General features: G+C 39.0%; 1 protein-coding gene across 1 annotated transcript in view; it reads right to left on the bottom strand.

Annotated features, from left to right (window-relative positions):
* The window catches only part of ATLIG4 (DNA ligase IV), a 495,731-nt gene that overhangs the window by 113,489 nt on the left and 368,816 nt on the right, over positions 1-13,426 (bottom strand). The window contains exons 18-22 of the mRNA XM_089428338.1: positions 4,042-4,129; positions 3,698-3,901; positions 3,211-3,336; positions 2,957-3,056; positions 2,740-2,845 (exon numbers count right to left, since the gene is read on the bottom strand). Of these exons, the coding sequence (XP_089284464.1) occupies positions 2,740-2,845; positions 2,957-3,056; positions 3,211-3,336; positions 3,698-3,901; positions 4,042-4,129 (624 nt within the window). The remainder of the gene's footprint in view (positions 1-2,739; positions 2,846-2,956; positions 3,057-3,210; positions 3,337-3,697; positions 3,902-4,041; positions 4,130-13,426) is intronic.

Here is a 13,426-nt window from a genome sequence, read left to right as displayed (position 1 = left end):
TTCTTTGTGGCAGTATTGGTCTTGGTCTCAGGATTTGGATATCTCACTTCGATTTGATTATATAAGAATAGGATTTCTTGGGTTCCCCCCTTGTGGGGTTATGCCCTAGCTTGGAGCCTAATTTCTTTTTCATTTTTTGTACATTTTGGTAAATTACCTGATGAAGAAGAATATAAATTTAAGAGGAAGCCAACAAACATTCACAAGTAATTATCAAGTTAAGAGAAATCTACCCTAATCTACAACATCATGATTTCTCGATCATGCTCCTCAATACAACATGGTTGGGACCTTCTCCTCCCAAACAGCCTAACATGCTTTGTTAGAAATCATTCCCAAGATACTCCTACAAATCTAGATAATGCTTATGGGCCTTCATTAACAGCTCCACCCTAAATCCTAATAGACAGTGATATAAAATAATAAGACGGTGGAAGTACAATGCAGGAGCAAGGTTCAAATTATATAAAATACACAACATACTATATTGGGAAACTAGGAGTAAATCTATTATGATTAATGGAAAAAACCTGTGAGCAATTTATGAAACCGACGTTTCGGACTAGCTAGGTGAGTCCATCATCAGGGAAATGAGATCTGTATTTTGAGAAGAGAGAGTCAAGAAGATGTGAACCTATTAATAGAAGGATAGAGAGATAACTTAGGAGTAAATCGTTACAATAGAGGACGTATCCTACTTGTAAGAGGAAATCTCACCTATGGTCCACCAACCATGTGTAACTTAGGACACACTTGATCCTCTAAGATTGATAGTAGATACTATTCTAATACATTAATACATTTACATGACCAGTCCATAATATGCAGATAGCTGCACAATCCATCCATATATGTAGGTGTAGCCCTAAGTAGCACATTAAATTCAAGTCACCACCTTCAATTCCACAATAAATGCAGCGTGCCCTGCTTAAATGCCTAAATCTAGTCATCAATGCAAGTCAATACGAAGGCAACCTAGGATATATCCACAATAGCCTAAGATTAACAGTAAATAGCAACATTGGAACTGGTCGAACCAGCCAATTGGAGTGGCTTCGAACAGTTTCTACTCAGAACTGGCCTCCCAAAGTGGCTGGTCTCACTAGTTTTGTATGAGTGCATCTTCGTTCCCCAAAAAATCCAAACATGAAAAATCAAAATCAAAAACCCAATAGCTATGCTAAGACCGGATCTTGATCTACTTAGCGATGCCCTTCTTCTATAATGGATAGACTTATGCTAAATGACTTGCAACCACTTCCACAACCACAGGTTATGGACATTGGTATTGGACCTTCAAGGGCATAGAGTCAAGATGCCAAGTATACCAATGCTGAGAATGTAGAGGATCTAAATTTGGACAATGATGATGTTTGATTTGATTGTAGAATATATTATCCTTATTTCTAAATTCTAGAGGTCATTTAGAGCCACTATGCTCATGTATTTTGGTTCAGATATGTATTGCACTTGGTGCTATTTTGTTATATTCACCCTTATATGCTATATATATGAGAAAATTACAATATTTTTTTCCTAATGGTTAAGATTCCCATGGATGTATATAAATATATAACACTGTTGCAAACATTGTTTCAAGGAATATATCGGAGATGGTTCTGAAATAAACTTATCAAAAATGTCAGGGAAGAAATCAGAAATTATTGGAAAGGTTCGCAAGAATAAGCTTTGAATCTTAAAAACTTGGAAAATGTCAAAAAAATCAGTGACCTAAAACCGATCAGAGATTTCCAACAATGATATATACAATTTTATCAAATTTTGAATATTTATTGTGTCTGGCTTTTTTACCAGTTGCAGTCTGGTATTGGTTTCTGGGGTCAAAAGGCTCAGTCAAAAGATCAGTCCAAATAACATTGGTAAATACTATATCTGATACATTATTACATTTCCATGAAAGTCTAGAATATGCAGGTTTCTGAAGAATAAATACAGATTTCCCTCCTTAAATGTCAACTCCAGTCATAAACGTGAGTCAATGTAATAGCAGAAAAGGCTGCTGCCATCAAACATCATTATCAACAGCATACACACATCAAATGCCAAAGGGAAATCCAACAAGGAAATTGCCACAATCACAAGGACACTTCTCCCTTAATCTTTCCCCGAAACCATCAAAATATTGCAATAAATACTCACAGTATGGCAAAGAAATCACAATAAGAATGAAATGATAGAAATGAGAGCATATTTGATGCAATTGCAATAATTCTGCAGGCCCCCATTCCCTCCGCCATCAACACGCAACTTAGTTTACATCCCTAATCTGTTCTGGCTGGCATACAGCTAACTTTCAGTTATATCAAAGCCACCAACAAATTAGTGTCCATTATGACTAACCACTCTTAGTCATTATTAGAGCCAGATAATAACCAATCAATCTCACATCTTAGCAAATACCCCCTTGCATATACAACCTAATACCTACTTGTACATGTAGACATTACCCAGATAACGCAAATGTTCAGGTTGTAACAGCGCTTTGCAAGTTAGAAATAATTTCTGACATAGATATGAGATTGATGCCAAATCACAACCATATGGAGTAAAGAGTAAGATATGATTCACATAGAATTTCTCAAAACAAAACTAGATTCCTATCATTCAATCAAAAGTAATACATACTTTTGGTTTTCCTATATCTGTAAACCTTGCTTTCGGGTTTTCTGTCCAATATGAAAGCTGGAACTAAACAAAATCTACAAGAAATCACTCTACCTGTCCCAGATCTGAAACATCAAGATCCCAAAAGTAGTGATCCCCAAACGCATCAATATCCTCTTTCATCTTCTCCTTGGATAACTCTGAAAGGCTAAGAAAGTACCTACATTTATAGCAAATCCCTGAGATCTTGCAAACAAGCAAATCAACCCAAAACTTACAAACAAGAACAAAGTCATTGGAGATCAACATTTCAAAGGTAACATATATTAACTTTGGTCGTAATGGCAAGAGGGCCTTTTCTTTACAGCAATCTATCACCCAAGAGTAATGAATGACATCTCCATGCTTAACAGCAGCTTGGTACTTGATTCCTGCAGTCTCTCGAACTCAGTATTGCTTGAAGAAAATAAGTGAAGTTCCTAATATTAATGGTTGGTCATCTAAACCAAAGCAGCAATAGAAAGTATTCCCTAGTTATTGTTGCCCAAAAACAACTAGAACAAACAAAGATACACTGTGAGTAACCTCTTTTATCAGCTGCAACACTGTGAGTAACAGAGTCATTTAAGTTCATCGAGAATGAACCCCCATGTTCCACCACCATTTTGTGAAACTGCTCCAGTGAAAAATCTGAAGGAACATTCACAATGTCTGTAAAAGTAAAGGCACAAACAACATAGAAAAATATTTAAAATAAGAATATGTTCATTTTTTCCATCAGCACATGTTGATTACATAAACCATTATATCAAGACAACATACAATAAAATATGGCATATTTGCAGATAGGAAAATAATTGAGTGGAAAAAAGGGAAGAAAGGCATCTTGTATCATCTACTAATTTAATTATGCTCTGTTAATTCATTATTTTACTTCATTATCTTTCTAGATGATGAGAATGTCAAAATCTCAAGTAGCTTTTCAATGCCAAGAAAGTCAGGTAATGCACTGGAGCAAAAATTGGTATATAAAAGAGAGAACCTCCATAATAAAGCAACTTCCTAAGGATACAAAACATCAGATTTAGAAATATCAATGTCTCCCTTTTAACATTAGACACATCCGTTCGAAGCATATGAGATGGTACAACTGAAAGTATCTGATTCCCTCCTTTGGAAGCATGCCTTCTACGTTTTGGTTTTACTTTATCCAAATCTGCACAGTAATCTGCAGTCCTTGTAGTAACACTTCTCGACTGTACTAAGTCCGTAAATGCTAGCACAATCACAAGTTTACGTTAAAATAAGTATTTTTCTTGAATCATCTGAAACCCACAAAAAAAAGAAAATTGCCAAAATAAACATGTTACACAAGTAATGATAGCTTCCGTAAAATTATAGTTGAAGAGACCTTACTTTGTACATCAAGGCATTCATACCAAGACTTGTCATATCGCACCTTACGTATGCGAGGGAAGCGTAAACTAAAAGGAGAAGCAAAGACCTGCACAAACAAAATCAAGTAACAACACACAAAAATGAATATTATATTTTTATCAAAACCTGGGCTACTATAATATACCTAGGGTACATTACCACCAATATCATAATAATTCAACACCGAGGACATATATGACTATAAATCATTGATCTGAATCTGGCAGAGTTGCTCAAAGCTACCAGCTGCTATTATGGTAGGCAATCTAGTTGCTCTCCATCTGGATATTCAGTGGGAGAGCAGGGGATCCCATATGGTCCTCCTCGGGAAAAAAACGCATATATATATATATATATATATATAGAGAGAGAGAGAGAGAGAGAGAGAGATCTACTTACATTGTAAACACATAGATACATAAATATGTGTTCACGTAGTTAGATAGTTAGATACAAACATCAACCAAAGAAATTTTGTGAAAGTTCTGTTTGATTCTGAGGAAACTTGTAAATGTTAATATTTTGAGATATTTTTCATAAGCTTTATTAATTTTTCTTATGTTATAACGAGTTACCAAGTATCTGTGAAGTCACAACACTGGCAAGAATGGCGAAATTCAGGCAGCTGATTGCAATCCTGCTACTAGATTTACGTATGACTTAACATTTTCTTCTTTGACAGTTACTTTTGATTTAGGTTCTTCTTAACTTAATTATGCTTATGTTCCTATCATCAAATAAATGCCAAACACAATGAACACAGGATATAGGCACCACGCCAGGGAAAAACCCCTCCAAAGGGGAAAAACCATCATAACTTCTCTTTCTTATCAACTTTCAAAGGAGACTTCCAAGACCAATCCTAGACTAGGGCTCCCATCAAGTCGACCAGCCAAACTTCATGAACTATGTCTGCAACTAACTTTTGCACCTTCATCTTCTGCAACTTCGTCCCTGTAGAAATCTTGCCAAAGTCTCTCCAAATCGCAGATCATAAATTGCTGGGATATGCAAGCTCCATTAATCTTACTTCCATCTCTCTCTAGGCTTGCCTATCCTTATAGCTCTTCTTTTTCAGACCGCAGATCAGATCAGAATCTTTTTGTCACTTGTCTTACCAAATGAGGTTGTGTGTCCTTTAAATACCTGTCCAAGTGGCTCAAACAGCCTTATCTGGGCTGACTTGACAAATGCAGCCCTTCTAGACAGATTACAAATACAAAATAATATTTCTATAGGGTCTTTTAATGATTTTAACTCTTGACACAAAACTAAAGTATTCAATGGATGTTTGACCTATTAACCAAAGACGAAAGCACAAAACCCATTCTTTACAAAATAATTTTCTTTTACATACTTCTTCTTTTGATCAATACATAAGTGTTACATTATGACACAAATGACAATTACAAAGACCGAAACTAGTTACAATTTCCAACACTAAGCAACAGTTGAAGCAGACAGAGCAGTATGGCTGAGGAGGTTACTTGGTCATTTGGAAATTGGGCAGGAAGCAGCCACTATATTCTTTTGTGATAACCAGAATGTTTTAAAGCTGGCAGAGTTTTGTTACACTATGCTCCATCTACATTATATTTGACAGTTAGTACAAGATCAATCATCATATAATCAGTGTATTAAAAATGACAAGGAATCATGTCCATCATGCTCGCACCTAACATATCGATATGCATCACCAATATTGTAGTGCACTTGGTCCACTGTGACTGGGATTTGTATAGTTATAGCTTGACTTCTTGTTTTGGGGCTTTGAAGATTTATATTTCTTCTGTGATTTTCAAGCTATTGTTTCTTTTTTCTTTTCTTTCTTTTATCTGCATGCAACTATACTCCAAATGCAATAGGCACAAAATTAAACTAAGCAGGTAGAGCCAAGCTGGATCTTTATTTCAAGGGACAGATTAAAACCCACGTGCCTGGTATAGCTTTAATTGATTGCTTTCTGTGATTTGAAGCTGCCGGCAGATCTGGTATCAGTGCAACTTCTTAGCCAATACTCCCAACTAACGTACTCAGCTACAGGATGGTTCTGTAATGAACAAAGTTTGTATACGCTCTGATACCAATGTAACGAACAAAGTTCGTATATGCAGCAGAATACTCAGAATATCTGGTATATAAGAATATCCATCATGGAATAGATAATATATCATATAAGAATATTTGAATACAAGTGAGATGATTACAAATTAGGGTGATGGTCTGCTTTATATACCCTAGGCAGGTACCACTTCACCAATGGTCATGTCCTTAGCGACATACCTCTTCATTAACTAATTACTAATTAATCATTATTTATGATGTCTTATTATTATTTATATGTACAATATTTATATCTATATTTTATTCATAACATTGCATTCCTCCTCAAAAAGCTTTGTCCTCAAAGCATACTGATCAAAATGCTTGATCTTTCTTTCTATTTTGAATGTCGTTTCCTCTCAGAACTGTCATCCTCATTGATACAAGACGATATGATCCTTGGGGTGATAAATAGAATTGTCGGACCGAGAAAGGATCTGACCAACCTAAATTAATCTTCTGTGGAATCTTTCGATTACTGGAAAATTGTAATGAATTGTTATCATCGGATTGGAGTGTGCAAACAACAGTATTCTTTGGAACATAAGTTTGTTGTTTAAGTTCTGAGTGATATAAATTTGTAGATTTCGAATATCTATTCTTGTAATTCAGATGTAGATAAGGAGCTCTTGTGATCTGATTTTCCCTTAACGTTGTTGTGTCGATTTCTTGATTGTTGATTTGGGGTAACAATGAAATTTGGTAGAGAGGCCAGGGCACATGAGATCTCCAATACCCAGAAATGGTTTTGGCAGATTCTAAACAGAGTAGGAGATATTAAAATAATTAATATTTTTAATGGAGTCCCTAAGTCTAAACTTAGGGAAAATAAAATATTAATGTGTATTAATATGAATTTGTGTTAAAATGGTCCAAAAGACATGGATCAAGCTAGATCTAATCTTAGCCATTGATTAGGGACTTAATCTCGGTCGTTGATATGTCAACAGGAAAGGTATAAGAGGAGGCTTGAGGGTCACTTGGAGAACACACCAGAGTGATCAGTCATTCTATTCTCTAGAGCAGGGTTTGCTAAGAGAGATAGAATTAGTGATCGGGAGATGTAGCTAAGGGGCATTTGAGTACAGAGAGACAGAGAGGCAAAGATAGCATCGGGAGAGCAGCGAAGTAGCCAAGGAGAGTGACGCAAAGCCAACCAGGGATCACGCAGGGCCACGCAGAGGCAGCCAGGAGCTGCGCAAGCCTCAGAAAGGCCAACGTTGCTGACGCAGGGCCTCCCAGGGCTGACGCAGACCCATCCGGGGTGACGTAGGGCTAGCATGAGGCAGAGAAGGGTTGGTGCAGTCCAAAGAGAGGCCGACCCTAGGGTTTCTGGGGCAGATTTGCGTTGAGTAACTGTCGGAAGGATTATCTGGGGTTTCAGCCAGGAGAATTGTCAGAAACTGAGAAGTATTACTCCCAAGGAAATTCTTTGTTGGGTAGGCCAGTTTCGGCACCTAGATTGTACTCTCATATTGCTTAATAAGAAAATCCTCAGATAGCTACACCAGTTTTCCCACATTGGGTTTTTCCGGGGACATTAGTCCAAAAATAATGGTGTCATATGACATGTTTGTTTATGTTTCTTTTAGTTGTTGATCTGTAATATGTTGAGCATGCACTAGTGTTTATTTTCAGTATTTATGTTGTAAATAACTTGTTAAGGAAACTAACAAGTAGGTAGGAATAAATCAGATAAAGTGCATGAAGAGTTTCTAACTAAGTAAACTTAGAAACTTCAACATTGATTAACTTGAAGTGTCTGATTTTCGTTAGGTAAGGGAGTCGTTTGATTAATTGTGAAATCTTCACTTAAAATCTCCATTGCTTGAACTGCAACTTTTGAGTACATCTTCGCTTCCACTGGTTTAAGTTGTTTTAACATGTCTTTTAGCGACCTTTTGTCACTTTTAAGCTTCTTTATTTGCGTAAGAAGGTTTAAATATGATTCCTTAGATGTGAAAGTTCTTTGTTTTCTGAATTGTTGACTTTATCCTTAGTACCCTCCTCTTCATCTTTTAAACTTTTGATTTGTTCTAATAAATTTTTATTAAGGTTCTTTAGATGTAAATTTTCCTCTTCTTGTTTTGATAAGTGCTTCTCGAGTTCCTTGTTTGTGACCTTAGTCTTCTTAACTTGCGCAATTAATTTTTCAATGTGGTCCTTGAGGAGAGAAATTTCTTTGTCTTTTTCCATTACTTCTTTGTAATGCATATCCGCAAGATCTTCATATTCCTGTTGTAATGATTTCTTGTTTTGTCATAGTTTGGCTATTTTGTCTTTCTATTGATCTCTCAACTGCAATTTCCCGGTACACTGGATTACATCGTTTTGTAAGGGTGATGATGGCATTTATCTTGTAATTTGGTTTCTGTTTTCTTCATTTCCTTCTTAAAATTTGTATGTTGTTGCCCAAATGTTGCCATTAATTTTTCCATATCTCTTGCTAATGATTTATATGTAGAGGCATATGGTGTTGCACATCTAGGTCTTGGAGTGTTGCCTACAAGGACACCCATGGATGGAGATATCGGGCATACCTTTGGGTGTAGTTCACCCAGGATCGATGGGGACACAAATGAGCGATACTTGATGGTATTATTGCTGACACACAGGGAGGCATCACTTCTCGGATCCCTCAGGGGGGATTTAGAGGGAAGATCCACTCATCGACAGGGATAATTATGTGATGGTGGAGGTGATGATACTGATCGGGTGTGGCCTGACACATAGAGACATAGCTCTAGACCATCATATCCAAGGATGTGTGGGAGCATCTAGCGTTGAGAAATGGTCTACAGGTGGGCATGGAGATGCATGGTGGTGTGTTGGAATGCGTTGTGGAGTGGGAGTGCCTCACATCGCAGTGAGTACATGCGGGGAGTGACAAGTGCAGTGACACAGGTAGGAAGCAGGATGGTACAGGATGGCATAGTTGTAGCTGAGGGTATCCAACAGTGTACAGTGGCATGTCCAGGAGTACTGGGATGATCGGTGGTATGCAGAGGCGTATGGTGTTGCACAACGAGGTCTTGGAGTGTTGCCTCCAGGGACACCCATGGACGGAGATACCGGGCATACCTTTGGGTGTAGTTCACCCAGGATCGATGGGGACATAGATGAGCGATACTTGATGGTATCCGCGGGGACTCACACTCCTGACCCTCTTCTACGTCACTTACAGGAACGGGCGATCTGGTTGTTGTCCTTTGACACTCTGGGCACAAGCAGCAGGGGACGGGGAGCTCACCCAAGATATTTGGATGACACTTGGTGCGATAGAGGGGAGACTTCTCAGCGGGGGCATCGAGTCGGTGCACGAGTTGACAGCCACAAGTCAAGGGATGAGATAATCACCGACAAGGATGGCATATCAATGTCACTTGACACAGGGATTCGGGATTCGTAGGATACGGGGATTTGAGAGTCAAATTCGAACACGTTGACCCCTCGGAACAGGACACGTAGGATTCGTTATATATATATTTATATATATATATATATATATATATTAAAAACTAGATATTTCTTACACAAATTCTCATTAATGATACAAATTCATTGATTTCAAACATAGATCATCTAGATGTTAGTTTTATTGTTTACAAAGTAAGTTAGTAATAGTAACATACTAACATTATAGCAATTAGCATGCATAGTACATACCAAATTCAAATACATCAATATGTCACATAAAATGATAAATCATGATTCATAAACGAAAGACAACTTACAGTTATAAGATAGTAAGATAAAGACACTGACAACTGTAGTTTTATCATATCAAATCAAAATGTGTTACATAGGTAGTGCAATGGCAATGCCGCAATGGCAAATAGAAATAGAAAATATAAAACAACTACAGGTATAAAAGCCTCAAGGCAATAGGTATCCGGAGCCCATGACTCATGAGTCAACAATCCTCATAGTCATCATCAGAATCAGCGTCAATGTCCTCATCATCATGGTCACCACTGCTCTCCTTTGCATCGTCCTCCTCCCCTGCATCCATAGTCGCCTTTGCATTTGCTGGTGTGGAGGATGACCCCTCGAAAATATCACCATCATCAAATCTAACAGGCTCAAGCACTGGATCATTGAGATCCATGTTGGCCAATGCCAATTCAACATTATTGTCTAGACCCATATCATCAGGAAAGACATCCCACACCTTTGTCTTTCCCCTCAACCACTCTTCCCTTTGCCTGTAAATAAGACAAAGGTTGGTGTGCACATACACCATTGTCTCTGCCCTGGACTGCTCAAGCCTGCTCTTCTTCACACTTTACAAATTCCCATATCTGCTCCAATTTCTCTTGCAACAAGAGGATGAAGTCACCTGAGAGAGGAACCTCATGGCTAACTGCTGAAGAGGAGGGCTTGTTGCCCCATGATTTTCCCACCAAGAATAGGGCTTCTTAGCCCCCTTGTCTCTAATCACATCATATCCTGCAAATCAACCAGTACCAGTGGAAAACTCTGCAAAGGCATCCTCCAGCTCATCAAGGGATGCTCTATCCTGGAAAACCCGCCTGAATGCATCTTTCCTCCTTTGTGAGATTTCACCATCTATGTGAGGAGGGAATCTGCGGGAAGGTCCACCATTCAGCCACTCATGACTGTAGTATTTTGGGTTCAATGAGTGAGCCAAACAATGTAAAGGTGTGCAATTCTTGTCCCATCTGCCAACAAGAATATCTTGTATAGTACACAGAAGGCCTCTGGTGATGTCTCATACTCAGGGCACTCACTTTGTAGAATAATGCTCTTCACAGACTCAATCATGGAATCCCATCCCTCATAAACCTCTCCTAGGATGGGTTTGTCTGCATCTGCAAATTGAAGCAAAGAAATGATAGGGTCCATGATCTGAATAATTAGATTTACCCTCTCCCACCAAGCATCATCTAGCACGGTGTCCTTCACTCTTTTAGAGGCTACTTGATCTGTCTTTCTCCAAAAAGACCAAAACTCAAAAATAACCATGGCCCCAAGATCGGTCTTCATCACCCTCAACCTCTTCAACATCATGAATGAAGAGGCAAACCATGTATCAGCAATATTCAACAATGATAGATTGTTGTACTCCTTGTAGATAGTGAGGGCATTTGTATGATTTTGCACAAAGTTACGGATATGTTGTGCATCCTCAATAATGTTACCAATCCAAAACACATCAGAAGCAATGGATTTCAGTGCTAAGGAATGAATGGACAATGCAAGGTGTCCAAAACACTAGTGGATATTTAGCTTCCACAATCATGCCAGCAGCCTTGCAAACAAGTGCATTATCTGTAATGATTTGCATACAAGAATCAACACCTACATCTTCAATAACTTTAATAAATAACTCACCCATAAATTGTGCATCCTTGTATTCTCTAAGTGTATCCACTGCTGTCAAGAAAATTGGACCATTCAAGGATGAATTTGATGATTGGGTGTCGTGCTGGATCTATCCATCCATCAGAAACAATGCTAACCCCAGATGTTGGCGAAGATGCTATAATAGGCTCAAGCATTTTTTGTACCTCTTTTTTTACCTTCGTCAACAATGTGGTTCTAAGCTTCTCTGAACCAGGAGGCACATACCATGATGGAGACCCGTGAGTTAGAGCTCGACACATCTCAATAAATAGAGGTGAGCGTGCAACATTAAATGATATGAAGTTTTGATAGAAAAAGAAGGCAATGGTGAGATCAATCTCTTCCCATTTCTCTTTTTGAAAAATCTTGTTTGTTCGACCAAGTGTAATTGCTCTTCTTTTTGCTGCTTGTCCCCCAATAGAACTCTCAAATGGAAATTTGGTGGTGCCTTTCCTCAAAAATGGAAGGGGGTCTTCATTCTTGGTTTTTCTTGATTTTTCAGCCACATTTTCCATACCAACAGTGAACTCCTTTTCCATTTCGTTCCTCTTTTGTAAAGGAACAACTTTACAAGCTTCAATTCCACAACCTGGTAAAGCCAACAAATGGCCTTTCACACGGTAATATGTGCTTTTGAAAGAAATGTGGCAAAAGTTGCATCTCCAATGCACATTGCCTCCTCCCTTCCCCTTGGTGTTTGTCCCATCCTCTCATATGACATATTTCCACAAGGGATATTTCTCAATGTTGTCTTTAGGATCACTGATCCTATGCCTGGGGAGTCGGTCACAAGGGAGACATGTTTCACTCTTTCCACAGGTCATGTCTAGACTATGCATGAGCAGAGGATACCATGTACAGTTGATATAGTTGTCCAGTATGTATCCAGGTTCCCGACATTGTATCGACACATTCTGCAAGGGGTGGGTAGACAAACCAGTGGCGATGGCTAGCAAGAGAAAGATGGATCTGCATACACTGAGTCGATTGCATGTATCAGATACCCATCTATTGGTTGCATTCAGGGGGTAGCTCTTTGGCACATGTGGCTTCCAGTGGTCATCAGTACTACACAGTGGTAGGCACCGAACAGTTTAGCATGCCTCAGATTAGTTCATGATGTATGGAACCTATATATGGGTGACATGTAGGGACTAGAGATGAGGGCCAAAGGGATTCCATTGGTTGTCAGGGCTATGTCGTAGCAGGTCTACCTATGGGATGCAGGGATTCAGTTGATCGATAGATCACTCGTGACAAGCGAAGTCGTGGCAGTGAGTGATATAGTTCGCTCTTGGGATGACACATGGGGGTTCACAAAGGGTTTCATCATATGGGGAGGTAGATATTCTCTATTGTTGCACAGGTTCGGAGTTAGATTTGGATGGGTAGGCCTTGGTGCCATGGAGATGCCCAGGCAGGATGTGTCTCGCCTCCTTTAGTAATCCACCATCGAGTTCCAGGAGAGGAGAATATTGTTTGTGCACGATGGGGAGTATAACATAGTCAAAGTAGAGCAACGTCAGCATGGTGGCACCACTCTGGCACTAGCAGGAAACTGGGGCGCCGCAGCTCTTCACAACTCAATCACCTTTAGGGATGCGTCGACTACTGCAGGGGTAGATCATACAGATCTTCCATTGGGCTATAGTGAGTCACTGATGGAGCAAGGGACTTCTAGTACTTGCACCGGGCAAGATAGTGAATGGAGCAAGGGGAGCTTCATGTTGGACAGGATGGCCTGGGATCCTGGTATTGAAGGATTCTTTCATATCAGGACAATGCTAAGGTCAGAGACGATTCAGGGGCACATCTGGGACCCTGGCGCATGTTGCAGTGACAGTGGAGAGCAATAGTTAGAGAGGATGCTCATTCACGCATTGCTTGAGGACAA

The sequence above is a fragment of the Pinus tabuliformis genome, chromosome 4_2 (genome assembly GCF_031772625.1).
Source record: "Pinus tabuliformis cultivar Carrire ecotype Pingquan chromosome 4_2, CPIR1, whole genome shotgun sequence".
Lineage (NCBI taxonomy): Eukaryota > Viridiplantae > Streptophyta > Pinopsida > Pinales > Pinaceae > Pinus > Pinus tabuliformis.
This window is presented reverse-complemented; position numbering and strand designations above follow the sequence as displayed.